The sequence below is a fragment of the Caloenas nicobarica genome, chromosome 17, assembly GCF_036013445.1.
Source record: "Caloenas nicobarica isolate bCalNic1 chromosome 17, bCalNic1.hap1, whole genome shotgun sequence".
NCBI lineage: Eukaryota > Metazoa > Chordata > Aves > Columbiformes > Columbidae > Caloenas > Caloenas nicobarica.
The window spans coordinates 11,291,087-11,309,248 of record NC_088261.1 but is presented as its reverse complement, the minus strand read 5'-3'; the positions used below and the strand labels follow the sequence as shown (position 1 = coordinate 11,309,248).

General features: G+C 51.1%; 1 protein-coding gene across 3 annotated transcripts; it reads right to left on the bottom strand.

Annotated features, from left to right (window-relative positions):
• Window positions 1–3,161: 3,161 nt before the first annotated feature.
• MKS1 (MKS transition zone complex subunit 1) lies at window positions 3,162–16,820 on the bottom strand. 3 transcript variants are annotated; one of them, XM_065646998.1, is made up of 18 exons: window positions 16,741–16,820; window positions 16,548–16,660; window positions 16,387–16,463; window positions 15,944–16,099; window positions 15,409–15,506; window positions 15,114–15,242; window positions 14,692–14,796; window positions 14,163–14,271; window positions 13,234–13,290; window positions 12,303–12,345; window positions 11,717–11,779; window positions 10,855–10,925; window positions 9,939–10,008; window positions 8,051–8,158; window positions 7,359–7,492; window positions 6,539–6,621; window positions 6,362–6,459; window positions 3,162–5,585 (listed from the first exon to the last, which is right to left on the bottom strand). In XM_065646998.1, exons 1-18 carry the CDS (start codon window positions 16,818–16,820, stop codon window positions 5,485–5,487), a joined length of 1,695 nt encoding a protein of 564 aa, XP_065503070.1. In that variant the 3' UTR covers window positions 3,162–5,484. The 3 variants fall into 3 exon arrangements, 2 of the variants coding, with proteins under 2 accessions (XP_065503070.1, XP_065503069.1); XM_065646997.1 differs by having other exon boundaries at window positions 16,387–16,660; XR_010607133.1 differs by lacking the exons at window positions 3,162–5,585; window positions 6,362–6,459 and having other exon boundaries at window positions 6,575–6,621; window positions 7,216–7,492.
• Window positions 16,821–18,162: the final 1,342 nt, after the last annotated feature.

The following is an 18,162-nucleotide window of genomic DNA, read 5'->3' as shown; positions in this document are numbered from 1 at the left end:
ACCTGAGCTGGTGCAGATGTCCCTGCTCATGGCAGGGGGGGCACTGGGGCAGCTGGGAAGGGCCCTTCAACCCAAACTGTTCTGTGATTCGCACCATTCTCAGGGGGTTTCTGTGAGGCCAGGAGCCCTGAGCAGGTGGGGATGGCCCAGGCTGGTGTCACGGTGTCCCAGCTCAGCTCTGCTCTCAGGGGGTGAAGGGCTGCACAGTGGGGCAGAGCAGCTTCTGTGCTAATAGCGAGGGGCAAGGGGCACAGGTGGGTGCAGACAGAAAGCAGGGCCAAAACTACATCCAGGATTAAACTACAGAAAGGAATAAACACAGAGAACTCTATGCATACAGAGGTTGGCATGTGACATGCACACAATGAAGAAAAAGTCAAAATAGGATGTGGAGAGGGAAAGGATGGAGCAGGAGAGGTGAGCAAAGGGAAGAGGGAGGGAATCCAGCCCTTGCAAGCACAACTGCCACGGAAAATGTTGGGACATTGCAAACAAAGCACTGAGAAGCCAGCTGGGCTCGGTGCTCCCAGCAGCAGCAGGAGAAATGCCCCATCACTTGGGTCTACAGCCCCTCTGCTCTCTCAGACTGCCGGTGCCATCTCCAGAGCTGTTAGAGCACCGAAGCACTCCCAAGGAGCCCAGCAGCAAAGATCTCACAGGCACCGGCAGTGTGGGACGGGAACCCCCCCGAGAAACAATAACCACCCGGCAGGAAGCACACGCTCCCTCCTCCTCCTCACGCCTCCAGCCGCAGCCTGACAACGGGCTTTGCTCAGCTCAGGCACAAGCTGCCACCGTCAACAGCTCTGTACAAGAACGTTTGCTACAGCAAAAAAAAAAAAAAAAAAAAAAGAAAACATCTGGAAAGGATGGTCTGTAGTCTCCATCTTCCTGTACAGAATAGGTTGAGAAAACATCTCCCAGGCTTTGATTAAGTCAGGGTGAAGTTGCCTGAAGGAAAGCAGCGGACACCTTGACATAGAGGCCGACCCTCTGGCTTTCTAAGGCCAGAATAAGTCACGGGAAATCCACCTTTCCCACTGGGCAAAGGGACAACCCTCTCAGGTCTGGGAAGCTTGAAACAACCCGGAATCCCACATCTCTAAGACAAGTTTATCTTTCTCACATTGCAGAAATCCTCCCAATTGTTTTGAAAGTCAGATTTTTTTTTTTTTTTAAGGATGATAACTTGTGAATAAATTATAGAGAAGTCTGAATCTATCGATCCTTTCTGATTTTTTGTATTACTCTAGAATGCGATATGGACAGGTGAGAAAGGGAAGTACCTCTGGTCTACACAGCACTTGGGTTCACTTTAAAAATCCGCTCGAACCAAAGCAATGAGAGAAATTAAATCAAATCAAAACAATGATTTCAATGCAGGAAAAGGGGGACACGGACACTTATTTTCTGACTGATCCAATGAAGTGTGATTTTGCTCTGGTCAGCTGTGCTCTGCCTTGCATTGAAATACCAACATTAACTTTAGAGAACATAAGCTGCACCTTGAGAAGACAGTAAGAATAATAAAAGGTAAAGCTCCTCCACTTCGCTGCCAGGGGAGGGCCTGCAGGGAGCTTCCCTGCCATACTCCAACCCGGTGGCTAAAATTAAAAGATATCGAGCCAACGAGCAGCTTCTGGTAGTCATTTAAAGACAACCACAGTGCGGATAAAACGCGACTCTCGGTCCCCACGCACCGCGCGGCCACACGACGTCTGTGGGACACGCGGCTGCTCCCGGGATGGGGGCGGGTGGCGCAGCCCCCCCAGCCCGCACAGCGCGTCCCCAGCTCAGCACAGCACCGGGGGATCGGACCAAAGGGGTGGGTGATGTTTGCTGGCAAGTGCGAAGTTATCGCAGCCCAGACCTTCTGCAGTTGAGAGCAAAACCCGTTCCTGAGGTCTGACTTCTTTGAGGGAAAGCCGTTCCCCCAGTCACGTGAATGACCCATTTCTAGGTTTTCTTTTCCTGTTACACTTACACTGGAATTTCTAATGGCTGATTTGCATCATGCAAGTCCTGCCAATTGCCCACAGCCCTTTTGTCCACCAAGCCAATTACGCTTTGTTTGTATATTTATTTAATGAGACACCCAGAAGGCGTGGAGGGGACTTTCTGCTGGCTCCCGGCCCGACGCAGACCACAGCGCTGGGGAGGCTGCAGGGCTCAGCCTCAGACACGTGCCCGTTCAGCTGGCACTCAAAAAAACCCCCCGCTCCAGTCTGTCCTGGAGGAAACAGCACACAAAGCTCAAGAGAAACTGGCCACGTCGCTGCAGCTGATGAAGCCAGAGCCGGGGACAGTGCAGACCGCCAGCCCCACTGCCAGACACGCTCCGGACACCAGGAGCCCGCGGCACCTCCAGCCTGTGCCTGCGCCCGGCTCCTCCGGCCCCTCAGCCCCCTCCGTCCCCCAGCCCGCCAGGCTTCCCTGGCCCATCAGCGGGTGTCCTCCTGTCCCAGGCTCTGGTGCACCCACAACTGTCCCTTCCTCTCCCTTTGGCTCGAGTTCCTCTGCAAAGGCACCCTACAGTGCAAACTGCGGGGACACTTCTGTACAGGGGAAATCATAGAATCATTTTGGTTGGAAAAGACTCTCAAGATCATCAAGTCCAACCATTACCCCACCCCTGGCACTGCCCCATGTCCTGAGAACCTCATCTCCGTCTGTCCAACCCCTCCAGGGATGGTGACTCCAGCACTGCCCTGGGCAGCCTGTTCCAATGCCCCACAGCCCTTTGGGGAAGAAATTGTTCCCCAGATCCAACCTCAAACTCCCCTGGCGCAACTTGAGGCCGTTTCCTCTGGTCCTGGCGCTTGTTCCTGGGGAGCAGAGCCCGACCCCCCCTGGCTCCAAGCTCCTTTCAGGCAGTTCAGAGATCAGAAGGTCTCCCCACAGCTCCTGTTCTCCAGCTGAACCCCCAGCTCCCTCAGCCGCTCCTCACGGCTCCAGGGAAGTCACTGGCCTCCCCTTCCATCTGTCCCCACGGGCCACCTCCAAAGTCATCCACACATACCTGCTGGATGCACAACCCCCACTCCAGCTGTTCGGGCTCCTTGGCAAGCTCAGAGCACAAACCCTGCACCAAATGCCAGTTTGGATTTAAAGATCAGTGACATTTTCATACGTGCACATGTATATGGAAATTTGCTAGTTTTATTTATAAAAAGGCATATTCAAAGAACTTTTGCTGAAGGCGTTCACCAAAACATCTTTTAGGAGGACTGTTCTGTTCTGTCAGGCCAAGGAGGCTGCAAGCACGAGGGTGAAAAACTGCTAACATTGTCTTACTTTGGAAGAATTGTTTCTTTGGTTATAATAATTTTTTATTTATGAATTTTGCTTTCTTGAGTTTCTGTAAGATTTTACACTTTTCAGTTTTAACTAGCAAAACTCGTATCATTATGCAAACCTTACTGCATCTCTGTGTAAACTTAACACACTCAATACACCAAATCCTGCCGTATAAATGTGCCGAGCAATGACGAGGAGTCAGGAACCTGATCTTCTAATCAGAACAGTCCACTCTCTAACAGATCTGCCTTTGGCATCATCTCAATCAGAAAGGTGTTTTGTTACTTTACTGAAAAAAAGAATATTCTCTTAACCTTGTAACTCAATCCTGAAAAGGGCTTCAGAGACAGGCAATTCAGCTCTTGGTGATAAGCACAACAGCAGCACCCAGAAGGAAATTCAGTATTGCTGAGATAGGATGCAATAAACATACATGGCCATGACGTGAATTACAATTAAAAAAAAAAAAAAAAAAAAAAAAAATCGATAGTGACCCCTACATATTCCGTGAACACTTTTCATCCTGGGTGCTGAGCGGGTCAACCTCTGTGAAACGTGACTGTATCGTTAAAGACCACGACGGTGCACACACCTGAGTTCTGCTGCTTCGGAACCGCACATTTGCCTTTGCAGCCATCACACCCAAAGCCTGAGGGGAGACCTGACTCGTGCACGAGACATCACTGAGCTCCAGGCCGAGGACATCGTGCTCTGCTGAACAGGCCGTGCTCTCTCATACACATTGGCAGCCTCTTCCGTCAAGAGAGGGATAGCAGGCAAGGAAGGTGAGCAAAACCCCTCGTTTATAATTGAAATTGCCAGACATATGCAAGCTGCCAGAGAGCTCTAGGAACTACAACAAAGGTCAAGGAGGAACAAACCCAGGAGTTTGGTTTTCCCAGTGAAAGCTGGGACAAGATGAAAATGGCAAGAAGGGAGGGAGGAAGACAACAGAGCACCAGGGAAGAGTGGGATGTTCTAACAGTCACATATGTGGCTGCAAGCACGAGTCTCACATTCCCTGCAAAGGAGGAACGTGCAGAGCAAGACGAAGGCCAATCCCTGTTTCATATTCTGACTGTGAGTTCTAACTCTACAGACACACTCAGAACTGCCTGATTTCAGCCTGAGATTTTTCTTCCTATCCCTTGTGTGAGGAGCAGAGAACACATGGAAATGTGACTCATGCACGAATCAACGCAGCACTGTCCGTCTGCAGGTAGCCTTGCTCCTGTGAACTTGAGAGAGGAACAAAAACAGGAAAAAAAAAGAAGTCTGAGAAAAGAACAGAAGAAACTGGCTAAAATCTGAGCACACATGCTTCCCCGGGAAGCGATGCCATGTACTGCAGAGATGGAACAACGAACTATCGCACAAATGAACAGCTTGAACAGTTCAAAGTTCAGCTGCTGTGCAAATGCTATAATCTGCTCTCGTTGTCTGCAAACCGTCCAGCCCCAGCCAAAGTTCTGCTACGAACTACAGGGAATGGTGTTTTCAGTTGTATTCTCGAACAAAGAATCCGCCTGCTCATCACTGCAGAGCCAGAAATGTTATGGGCACACACACGGCAACAGACAACGTAACCCTTTTCTCCAGTTCTCAATCTGTCAAGCATCATTCCTTTGCTTTGATTTCATACATTACAGGTGGCAGAGAGCTCTCTCTCTAGGAATGAATCAATCTTAAGGCACAGGTGGACAGATTTATTTTACTATTGACTGACCTACAGCTACAAATGCTGACAATTATCGGCACTTCAAGTTACCTACTCATTTTGTTAAATCAGTACTCATGCTTCAACCATCAACATCACCCTCTTCTTTAAGAAGAAAACTAAATCTACCAAGTCGTGTAGACTTGAAATTTTTCCAATCATTCACTATTCAATTCTTGAAAACGTGTTAAAAGGTTCATGCCAGTATTTTCATCTGCTCAGCAGAAACGTGAACAATTGGCTATATTGTTAGGGCCTGGTAACAAAACACCTTGCAAAAATGGGGCTGCTTCCACAGGTACCTGTGGAAATGCAAAGATTCTGGGTCTGGATGTGTTACAGGCTCTTTCCCCCATCCAGGGAAAATGACAAAGGAAGGTTCAACAGGTTCCAGGCACCAGCGCTGTGGCTCCTGCTGAACTCCAGGAGCTTGCGTCGGAGGGAAGGCGCTGGGCAGCGGAGGTGGTCGATCACGGTTCCTGCAGCTGGTGCCCAGCAGAGGTGCTGATAAGGTCCTGGGGAAGGCTCTGGCGCGCTTCCTGCATCCGGCGCCGGGCCCTCTGGAAAGCCTCTACAAGACAGCAGGTAACAGCAAGGCAGGATGTATCAGCCAGCCTCGGGGAAGGGAAGGATGAGTCTGGCCAGCGAACATCCTCTCTCCTGGAGCAGAACGCTCACTTCTTAATCATAGAATCAGAATCACTTTGGTTGGAAAAGACCCTCGAGATCATCAAGTCCAACCATTACCCCACCCCCGGCACTACCCCATGTCCCTGAGAACCTCATCTCCGTCTGTCCAACCCCTCCAGGGATGGTGACTCCAGCACTGCCCTGGGCAGCCTGTTCCAAAGCCCCACAGCCCTTTGGGGAAGAAATTGTTCCCGATATCCAATCTAAACCTCCCCTGGTGCAACTTCAGGCCATTTCTTCTCGTCCTGTGACTTGTTACTTGGGAGAAGTTACTAAGTTCCACCAACAAAGCACCCAGTCCCTGCTGCTCCCTTCACTTATTTCTAGCACTGTCTTTGCTCTGCACCCAACGGAATTGGAGACAGAGCCTGTGTATCGGTGCCACAACCTACACTCAGTGCCACGCAACATCGGCCAGGCCAGCTTGGGCTTTGCCCTCACAAAGCAGTTATCCCTCCTCCCTGTGGAGAGCTGATGCCTCCTGAAGTTTCCAGCTGAGATGAGAACATTTAACCTCTGCTATGGACTCAGAGAGCTCACAGGGGGCAATTATCCCCACAGTAATGGATTCTTCTGAAATATCCAGCCCACTCTGTAAAAAGGGGGGGCAAAAGTGAGCCAGAGGCTTGCCAGGGAGAATGATACTGGAAGCCCTACCCAAAACATTGTAGACAGAGCACTGCTGGCTGAAGCCTCCAAGCCGGTCCAGGACACTCTGCATGCGCTGCCTCAGGGCACTGGTTTCCAGAAACGCTCTGCAGAGAACCACAGCAGGTCAGGATTGCCAAAATGTAGCACACAAGATGGAGCTCACGCTCACTTTGCTGCACTTACTTAGACTGCTGCAGGCAGTAAAGGCGGAACGTGACGCTCCCTGTTGTCTCTGTGCGAAAACCAAAGCGGCTCAGACGCTCTCCCTGCAAAGACGGCACAAGTTAGAGTCACCACATCCAGCAACCTGCTGCAGCAGGCTGACCTGAGCGAAAACGAGCATGTCCTGCCAGTAGCCTGCACTCATGTGGGCACAGAGTCTCTCCCTTCCCTGCTGCACAGGGAATGCGAGGTCAGAAAGAAGGGCAGATGGTCCAGGCTGTGCTGAGGGCAGGACCCAAACACCAGCAAGCTGCTAGTGCAGTGCTAGAGGAAGGTTTCAACAACTGGATAGGGCTCATTCCCACACAAAGCTGCTACTAAGATCAACTTGCTCATTATACCAGCAAGCACCTCTGCAGCTTCCTTAAGATCATGAAATTTATGCCTGTCTCACAACTGTCAGCTGCTTGCTTCAGGGAACTGTTCAAGGTGCACTTCAGCCCAGATTCCTTCCAAAAGCACAGGAAGAAGTCTATAGCTGGTAAAAAATGCTGACCTGCCAGACACTTCCTGGGCAGGGTTAGTACAAGCAGGGGTATGTCAAGGCTTTGATCCATATTCACCCACTTCTCTAAGCTGCACACACCTCAGAAGGCAGAGCTCTGCCTCAGTGTTTGCCCATTTCTGTCCATGCTCACCAGTCTCACAGAAGAGACATTTCTTTAGTCAGAGGGACAGGACCACCAGCTCATCCTTCTTCAAATCTGGTCCAGGCTGTCCAAACATCTGAAGCTGAGAGCACCATCTCCCAGAAAGAGCAATGTCCTGCAGCTGAGCCCACCTTGAAGGTCGATGGCGTCCTGACGTAGGTGATGTCCTCCAGCTCAGGAGATCCACCGATGAAAAATCTCCTCAGCTCAGCAACTGTGCCCAGCTCCACGGGGCGCCAGGTCGGGATGGTGAGCATGTGGAGACCTGGCCCAGGACAACAGGACAGCTTAGCAGCCATGACCAAAGATCCACTCAGAGTCACAGGGGACAGCGTGGGAGATGGACACCTGCTGACCCACACTTCAGCAGCTGGACATGGAAACACTACATGGTATCTCTCAAACATTTTCCCAAGTAGCTGCCCCACAGAGTCACACAGCCAGCGCTGAAGGTGTGCCCTGCCCATGAGGAACACCTCCTTACTCCACATGGGTGTCAGAATAGTTGTGACCCTCAGGTTCCAGGTGGGACAGAGAGGGTTACTGGTATCGTAAAGACAGATATGCAGCATCACCCCAGGGCTTTATCACACAAGATTTTGTGACAGAACAACTGAAGGAGCAAGAACAGCAACACATGATGCTTCTCAACAAGGCAGAATGGTGCAAGGATGCATCGAATCCTTTGCTGCCCCCCAGACAGGTAACTATCCCCTTCAGTACGCAAGGCGAAGCATCCTCAGGACCAGCTGAACCTATTCCCAAGAGAACCACCCAACACATTCTCCCAAATAATGAACATAATGCCCCAAGTATGTTTTACCTGGAGATGCTGGCAGCACCAGGGAACCATATCCTTCAACACGATACCTCTGCCAGAAATCCAGGGACAGGACCTCAAAGTAGAGAACAGGCCACTGAGGGAGACTGTCTGCAAGGAAGGGGAGCAGATCACAGCTTTGTGAGGGAGACGACCACAGAGAAAAAAATGCTAAATGGCCAACTCCACTAGTAGGAAGTCCTTTCTGTATTTCTCCTACAATGACAAACCTAGATGTATGGGTGATTATTTTCCTCTGTAAAAGCTGAACCCTCGCATTTGAGGATGGAAACAGAATTATTGATGTTAAAAATTTGGGAAAATTCTTTGTTTTGAGAACAAGTCCAAACCGCTTCAATTATTTTGGGGCAGAACAACCTTTTGTTAATGATCTGATGCCAAACACAAGAATCTTTTTATTTCTGACCTTACCCACCATTATTGGGCGATTATTAGCTTGGATTCTCCTACAGGTCTCCAAGTGTTGGGGTTTTTTTCCATAGTGAAACAAACTCATCGTGTTCATTCTAGGCTGAAAATTCATTAGTCTTGGTTGAATACTCAAATTCAAGTGGCAAGGCATGCCACAAAATCGTCCCTAGCAATTGCAATCTGAAGAGCGATGGGGTTGGTGTAGTGAAGCAGCAGGAACAGGCAGCAGAGAACCCCAGCTTAAAATAGAGCTGGAAGTTTCAAAGTGACATAAACTATACAAGGATTATACAGGTCGCTGAGTGTGTCTACAAACATAAGACTCAGCACAGAGTTTAGCTGTGTACAAAAACACCGCCTGTGCCTGCAGCATCCCAGGGCTCTATGCAGTCCACAGGCCATGGCAACACAGACCAGCATGCCGGGAATTTTGAGACAGATCAGCCAAGATCCAAGGGGTTTTGCAACTGGATAAAGCTGACTGTTGCCTGGAAACTGGGTCCTGCACTTGGTTCACAACAACCCTGTGCAACACTACAGGCTCAGGAAAGAGCAGCTGGAAAGCTGCCCAGTGGAAAAGGACCTGGGGGTGTTGGTCAACAGCAGATGACCACAAGCCAGCGTGTGCCCAGGTGGCCAAAAAGGCCACCAGCATCCTGGCTGGTACCAGCACTGGTGTGGCCAGCAGGCCCAGGGCAGTGACCGTCCCTGTGCTGGGCACTGGGGAGGCCAAACCTTGAATCCTGGGGTCAGTTTTGGGCCCCTCATGCCAAGAAAGGCCTTGAGGTGCTGGAGCGAGTTGAGAGAAGGGAACGGAGCTGGTGAGGGGCTGGAGCACAAGTGTGATGGGAGCGGCTGAGGGAGCTGGGGGTTCAGCTGGAGAACAGGAGCTGAGGGGAGACCTTCTGATCTCTGACCTGCCTGAAAGGAGCTTGGAGCCAGGGGGGTCGGGCTCTGCTCCCCAGGAACAAGCGCCAGGACCAGAGGAAACGGCCTCAAGTTGCGCCAGGGGAGGTTGAGGTTGGATCTGGGGAACAATTTCTTCCCCCAAGGGCTGTGGGGCATTGGAACAGGCTGCCCAGGGCAGCGGTGGAGTCACCATCCCTGGAGGGGTTGGACAGACGGAGAGGAGGTTCTCAGGGACATGCAGCAGTGCCAGGGCTGGGTTATGGGTGGACTTGATGAGCTTGAGGGTCTTTTCCAACCAAAATGATTCCGAGATTCTATGATCAATGAATCCATACAAATGCTGATGCATTGCTGGGTGGTGCAAACACAGTATGTGTCCAGAGGTTGTGTGGTGACAGGGCGAACATTTGCTCAACGAGCAGCATTTCCCTTTGTTTAAATCTGTCCTTTCATCTTGTTGAGGGGCCAACAACACATCTGACAGGACAACATCTACACTGCCACCAAAAGATTTCAGAGTTTCACATTTCAGAGCAACAAGGAAACACACCTTCCGATTCATCTCCTTGAGTGAAAAACATCTCCAAAGTGAAGGGGTAGCAGAAGTGTGCCACATTATCCTAGAAAAGGAACAGGACAGAAATATCAGATTCCTGGACAAGAAAATTCACCAGTAGCACTGGAGGGGGCACAGAGAGTGGGGAGAAAACAACTAATGGTGGAGAAAAGGTAATGATGCCCAGGCAAAATGAATCACATCACACTAACAAACACATGACTGCATGATGGACCCACACACTCCCAAGTGCCACATTGACAGAACAGCCTGTTAAAAATAATGAAAAAGGAGAAAGAGTAACACTCCTCAAACAACAATTCGGCCTGCTGCAAAGTTATTACACCATGACAATCTTTACAGAAGCCAAGTAAAATACCTCAAACAATGTTACTACTGAAATGCTGTGCAATAATGATTTCTGCAATATACAAATTAGCTCACATAAATGACATCCAAAAGTTGATAAAATTCATATTTTCTAAGAGAGGAGCTGGAGACAGCAATGGAACCAACCTCCCAGATAGGAAGAGGGGTTCATTTTGAGAAATCAGTTTAGAGACTGTGTGCATTCCTGCTCCAGGCAAGACAGAACAACTCTTTGTTAACTCTGAGCACTTGAGAACACAAAAATTAAAGCTCCAAAGGCAATCAGTCAGAAGGAAGAAAAAAGTGAGATTCCAGAAATTGCTTTGAAGCAGTTTTATTTGCTCTAGTTTTATTTGGTCACAGTGGCATGCTGAAAAACGGCAAGTATAAACAGAATGAGAAGAATCTCAAACATGCTCTGCCCTTGAAAGGAGCTCTCTAGTCACAATCTTAGCTGAATATATCTGCAACTTCTTATACACTTTCTACCCCAGAGAATGCCTGTTCAAACTCTGCTCCACAAGTTTAAGAGCATCCTTACCCAGCCCACTGCCTTGGTGGCACAGGTCTGTGTCACTCCTGAGAGCTGCTGGAACGCGGGGCTCGACCACTCTGGGAGAAGAACACAAGCACAGCGGTGAAGGCTCTGGGTGTGAGGGAGGACTCGCAAACCAGGACAGCTCAGAGAAGAACGTCAGTCCCAGATGAGCAGGATAACAGACAACATCACTCACACTGACTTTCCCCAGGTGTGTCCCACCCCTTCCAGTTCCAGGAAACAGCTGCTCCCCAGAATGCCCTGAACTGTCGATGAAAAGCAACAACTCCATCTTAAAAGAAAAGCAGAACCTTATCTAAATGCAGCAAGTAGCAGAGGTGGCATCTCTTCAGACAGATATCAGGGCATGGTTATGCCAGAACCATAGCTTCAGGGGGATTACACATGCAGCAGGATGCATGCAGCAGGATGAGCATGTTAGTGCTGGGAACCTTATTTATCAGTCAAAATTTAATATGTCAGTGTCAGCACAAAGCATGAGACATCGTGGTGAGCACTGAAATCAGACAAGGTCACTGCTGAGATGGAGAGGACAGGAAGGTTATTCTCTGCAGTATAAGGGATGAACTTTGGGTAGGCTGCTGCCCATGAGCACCACTGGTTGAGAATCCAATGGACCTCTGTGTCCCACCTGATTTGGAAGAGACAAGAAGGGAAGATGCTGTTTTCTCCCGGGCATGAGTTTAGTGCAGACCACTGAGTTCTTCAGTTTTAGCTCTGAAGACCTCTGACTAGATCCCAGCCCCTCCATTAACTTTTACTGACTTTCAGCAGAGCTGATCTGACGGAACAGCCAAAGCATTCCTGAAAGTGCTGTGATATGGCTGGAAACGTGAATACTTACGGTCAGGCAGCTCTAGGAAAAAATGCACATAGAGGTTGTCATACTCATAGCCTTGAGCTGAAACTGAGAAAAAAAGCAAGAATGAACTTCAGCTGCTTGCTTCCACACCAACTCCTCCAGTACTCATGTAGGCTTTTGGGAGAGACAGCACCAGTAACCACAGGGACAATCAGTTAGTGCTGGAATCTGTGAAAAGCCAGGGGCTTCAAAGCAACAGAATAAGACCCTCAGAGAAGACTCCTTCTCCGGACCATCACTCCATATCACTAACCAGATTAGGGAGGTCACACATTTAATTGCTTGCTTTGCCATAATCTCCATTAACATCCCAATCTCCTCTCCTTTTTTCAGATCTGCATGTCTTCCTAGAACAGCTGCAGTATTTGTAACCTCCAATCTGTAAATGCCACTCAAAGGCTTACTCCTAAAAAGTGGGGAGGAGAAGGAGGAACTAAAGGATTCCAGGGAGACAATCACCTACTCTGGACCAGCCTGTGATCCAAGAATCCTTTAACCCTTTGTAGCCTCAGCTACCCCAGCAGACCCAGATTTGCCTCTATAGTTACTGTTCACAGTAAGAACTCACCTATTTCTCCATTCACAAACAGCCGCAGTGTACCAGGAAGAGTCTGTAAGACCAAGCAGATAAACAAGAGAAAAGGCTGTGACTGCTGGTGGAACCTCATACAATGCCCTCCCAACAGGATCCCACACGGATATTTCACTGCTGTTCGTCCAGGAACGATTCACTCTGTTGGCCAGGTAGGGATGATGACTTCTCATATCATCATTTCTAGAACCGAACAGTCCCTCTGGAGAGACACTCCCTAGAGAGACCAAATTCCTAGACTGCAGGAGTTCACTACTCTGTAAATCAGGTCTTTTTCAGACTTCAAGCTGGATATAAAATGTAGCGAGAAGTCACTTGCAGAAATCATAGTCCTGTTCCTCCTGTAGTGTTCCTGCGCTTGCCCAAGGCGGGGCTGGAGAAAGCATAGGACAAGCTGAGATACTCTATGGAAGTACAAGGAAGTACAAAAACTTTCACACTTCGGCAAACAAGATTTGAGGAAAACAGATTGCAGTCTGGGTAATTCAGTGAGAAGGGAAACTGTGCATGAATTTGGGGGTGGGAGAAGCTGTTTCTCTGAATAAAATGTCACACATGTGTTTGACATTCAAGAAGTTAACAGCAATCACTATCCTAAAAGATACAAACCCTCCTTTCTTCCTCAAAGTGCTGGAGTGAAAGGCCTTTAGACAACACACACAGACTCACAGAGACCGCAGCGCTCAGCACGCTCCACTGCTGGTCCCACAGACCTGCAGGCTACATTGAAACTTGTCCCTTGTCACCCAGTTTTCTGTTGGAAGCCACAAGGTAAAAGCTGCCATCACATCCAGAGAATGAAACACTCTTTGGAGACTGCGGTACAAACAGCACCTGTGGTAACCAGCTCAACTGCCTCCAAAGGCAGCAGGGCCCCAGGTCTCTGCCGAGTGCCGCTGGTGCTTACCATTTCAAATTCTGAGCCCACAAGACCACTGAGGTATTCCTTGTGCCGACCGTACAGCTGGAAACACATAACAAGAGCATTAGAAAAAGTGTATTTTTGATTATGTATGGTTTTACTTTTCGCAAAAACTGTCACGGATATAACTTAAAACCAATTTAAATTGTTGACAGTCTTAGCACACGGGTTTTTAAAATTCTTATAGCATATGTAGAGAATTTAAGTATCTCATGGAACAAAGATGCACAACTGGTAACACTGCATGGAACTTCAGCTTCAGAGAAGACGCTAAAGGCCAATCTAAAGAAAAAGAAGGTCTGAAGATCGGCAGATCTTAAATGACACGTTAAAAACACAGGCATAAACTGTTGCAATGAAAACAAGTGCAGCAAAATCGTTATTTCCTTATTGTCCACAAAAACAATGAGGAAACGTACAAAAGAAAAACTAAAACATTAAGTACTTTTATAAACTGTCACAGCCAAAAAGGCAATTCAGAGGATCAAGACATAAAACGAGATCCATATACCCTGGGACATTATGAGTAACAAGAAATCATGCAATAAGTACACAGGCAGCAAGAGGAAGACCAAAAGGAAGAAAAAGGGTTTGCCCACTGCTCAAAAGGGAAGGCAGGTGACACTAGAAAGGCACAATTTAGGTGGTTTCTTGCATCAGTTCTCACCACACAGATCACTGCAGTCAGAGGCCAACACAAGTAACACTGACAAGGCCTCTCCCTCGAGTACGGAATGAAGTCATCAAAGAGTATTTGTCTGAGTTCTCAAACTGCTGGGCATGAGACTCACTGGCAGGGACGTTCATTTTGTCAGCGTTAGGTGCCTGCAGCACTAACAACTACATCTACACGAGGGTCTGAGTCTCTATCAAATCAGAATTAGTCCATAAGATCAGTGGAGGCTGGTGCTTACATCTCTGAACACGCGCTGCTCACGTTCCTCCTCCTCTGGCTGCACCTGGACAGACGCATTCTCAATGGTGTATTTCCACACCTCTCGCTTCTCTCCATCCAGCTCGATCCTGCAGAGCCCCAAAACATAAGAGCAAAACTCCCCCATTACACAGGGAACAGGCACAGGCAGCAACGGCATCAGCTGTGCCACCTTGACCCACGTCCTCTCTCCAGCTGGGCTGTGTGATACCACGAGGGCACAAACGGTCTCTCCGCACTCCCACGTGTCCCACAGCAGCAGTGACTCCCAAAGAAGACTCACTGGTGTTCAGCATCTGCATCACCCGCATCCCTAGGGACTGGCACCAATGCCCCACACACCACACCCGCAGTGACACCAAGCACAAGTACACAATCATCTTGTCTTAGAAATCTTTGGAATAAAACTAAAACATGTCCCTCAGTTGAAGCCCTAATCCACTGTCTGAAGGGGGACGAGGAGATGGCCAGTTCAGCCTCTCGAGAGGCGCCAGCCCTGTCCCACTCACCGGTAGGGTCCTTTGGTACCAGTAAAGTCAGGCTTCACCGTGATCACCCCGTTGCCGTCCACCTTGATTGTGCAAAGAACATGTTCATAGTCCCTGTGACCAAGCCTAACGAAGACATCAACAAACAGTCTAAATAGAGAATACGGACACTGTCTTGCTCTGGAACAGCAGAGCTGGTAAAGGCACATGGGGGTACGGAAGGGGACAAACACACCCGTGCTTTCCTATGTTAAAGAAGCCTTTTGGAGGGATATACGCAGTTACCTCTCAACTGAGGAAAGGGGCAGAAAGAAATAGAAGCCAGAGTTACTGAGCTCTTGGAATCCTCTCCCCTTAACTAACAAAAGAAACAGGAGATTCAAGGAAGAAGGGAAGATGGGTTTCCTTCTGGGAAATTAAGATCACTTCAGGGTTTTACTTACTTCCCATAAGGTCCCAAGTCCCCCATGATGTACATGGTCTGGACAGGAGTGTTAATCACATGATTGTTCTTTATAAATTCTTCTGAGGGTTCCCAGGTGATGATTTTCGACTTCAGAGAACTCGCTTCTCTGTCAACAAGACAAGTCGCAGCTCACCACAGCAGCCCCACACAGGCAGCACCGAACCCCTCACAACAAAGAGTCAAACTGCCAGATTCCAAGTGCGACACTGCTCGAGTCACCCCAGCACCAGGAAATCTGCATTAGCAAGCTCCAAGTCCCAGTTTGCACTCACATTGGCCTACGGTCTTGTCTTCTCCTCCTCACATTGGCCATCCTCTCTGCCAGATACGATGGCACCTCATGATCTGAGTCAGTTACCTTCTGGCAGTGCTGGAAAGGAAAAACAGACAGGAACTGGCTTCATTATGACAGGACATCTTTCCCAATCACAGCTCCACTTTTTGGAGAACAGGTATGCACATACGCACACATGCAAGGACAAACTGCTAAAAGACTGTAGATTTCATTCATGCTTCTTGTGGCCAAATACAGCTAAACTACACCCAGCAAGTTACCTACAGAGCAACGCTACAGGTCCCTCCAAGCTGTCCCTGACCATAGTTCCTAAACAGGGAAATCTCATGCCGGGTCTGGGGCACCAGGTGAAGCTGCTTTGCTGAACCTGTATGTTCTCCTGCACACAGGATATCTGGCTTGCTTCTGCATGGCCAAGAACTGATTCTCTCTGCAGAACATTCCCTCTGCAGTGGGCCTGGTGGTTCAGACAGACACTGCTCTATAGATTATGCATAACTAAGAGCTGGTACCTCCTCTAGGTTGGTGAATCGGTCATGATCAGTGTAGGTGAAGATGCGACAGTTCTTCCGACCTCCAGCCTTCTCCAGTTTCAGGATCTCTGCATGGTACTGCCGGTCCAGGGGAGTCTGGCAGGCTGCCTCATTTTGGTACAAATCCACCTCAAACTGAGAGCGCCGCAGGTAAAGCACAAAAGCTTCCTTTCACCAGCACAGTCAGAGCCGCAAACCAATTTTCAGCTGAGATTTCCACAGCCACCACAGAAACAAGACCCTTTGGGAGCCCAGCAAAGAACCCGAGCGGCTGCGATGCTGCTCAGGCGGCGGCCGACAGCACCCACCGATGCCCACCTGGGGGGGGCTCGGGCACCCCGAGGCAGGAGACCCCGAAGCCAGCGGGGCAGGGGGGCCGTCGGGCGGCACAATAAGAAGCTCCCCCCGCTCCGCACACCCACCTGGCTGAAGAGCTTCTCCTGCCACCCCACCTCGGCCTCCTCCTCCTCATCCTCCTCCTCCGGGGGCCGCCGGGCACCTGCGGGAGTCGGTCTGGTCACCTCCGGCGGCGCTGCGCCCCCCGTACCGCCTCCCGTTCCGCCCCCCGGGCCTCCCCCCGTACCGCGGGCGGCGCGCTCGGCCAGGCCCAGGAGCTCGGGGCCGCGCGGGCCGGCGAGCGGCGGCGGCGCCTGCGGCAGGAGCGGCCCGGCCGACGTGAGCCGCTGGATGCGGACCCTGCGGGGAAGGAGAGAGGCAGCGTCACGGCGCGGGGCGAGGGCCGGGAGCCGGGCCGGGGGCCGGGGGCGGCCGCTCACCGGAGCCGCAGGTTGCGCACGGGGTCGCGGGAGCGGTAAACGGCGCCGCCGGCGTCCGCGCCCCACAGCGGCTCCGCCATGGCCGCTGCGCCGCGCGCTCACCATGGAGACGGGCGGCGTGCCAGGCACAGCGCCCCCGTGCGGCCGGAGGGCGCCCAGCGGCCGCGCCCCGCTCCCCCGGGCGCCCGCGGGGTGGGCGGGTCCCGGCGCGGCCTCGGGTGGCGCTGTGCGTGCGGGCCCGCCCGGCGTCTGCGGCAGGGGGCGCGCGCAGCTCCGAGCCGCCCGCCCCGCGTGAGGGGTCACCCGCAGCCCTCCGTGTGAGGGGTCACCCGCAGCCCTCCGCGTGAGGGGTCACCCGCAGCCCTCCGCGTGAGGGATCACCCGCAGCCCTCCGCGTGAGGGGTCACCCGCACCCCTCCGCGTGAGGGGTCACCCGCACCCCTCCGCGTGAGGGATCACCCGCAGCCCTCCGCGTGAGGGATCACCCGCACCCCTCCGCGTGAGGGATCACCCGCACCCCTCCGCGTGAGGGATCACCCGCACCCCTCCGCGTGAGGGATCACCCGCAGCCCTCCGTGTGAGGAGTCACCCGCAGCCCTCCGTGTGAGGAGTCACCCGCAGCCCTCCCGTCCCAAGAGCCCCGTGGTGATGCTGAGGGAGGGGACGCGTGGCGCTGCCCCCCGCGCCCTGCACACGGAGCTGCGGCCAAAACCTGCCCCTTTCTCTGGTTTATTCCCTCCCACTTTCCTAATTTTTCCTGACATTTGACTCTTCGGACGTCTTCATGGAGACCAGCACCCCATCATGGCAGGGCCTTGCTGCCAAGTGGCGGCCAGGCTGGGAGCCCCTGTCCCCCCGGCACCTCGGGGCCATTTTGCTGCCGGTCAGCCGGTGCCCCTGGCGCTGCCGCATGGCCCGGCCCTTCCCTGCTGTGGAAAGTTCTGGACATCCCATACACCATGTGATGCAATCTCTTCGCTTGCAGAGCTGTCCCTAGTGTTGCGGGGGAGTAATTTAGGGTTCTGCTTATTGCAGAACGGTGTTTAGATTTCTCAAAGAGAAGTGCGACTTAAAAGAGTTCGGTGGCGGGTTCACTCTTATTTACTGCATGGGGGAAATATGCCAAGCCGAATGCTGCTGGCCTTCTCTCCAGAAGCCTGTACCCGTTCACAAAGCAAACGTTCAGGCGTCTTCCCTCCCTGATAACCGTTCACTCCGGAGTCTGTATTTTAGAATTCCAGAGGCAAACTTTCAGGCGAGGCCTGATAACCGTATGCAAAGCGGACTTTCAGGAAACAAAATTCTCAGAAAAAAAAAGATTTAATGGAGTAGAATAGCAGGAGGGCTGGCTCAAGCTGGGTACCTGCGCAGAGGTCCAACCTAAGCAGAGGAAACCATTGACTTTTATCTCTTTACGGACCG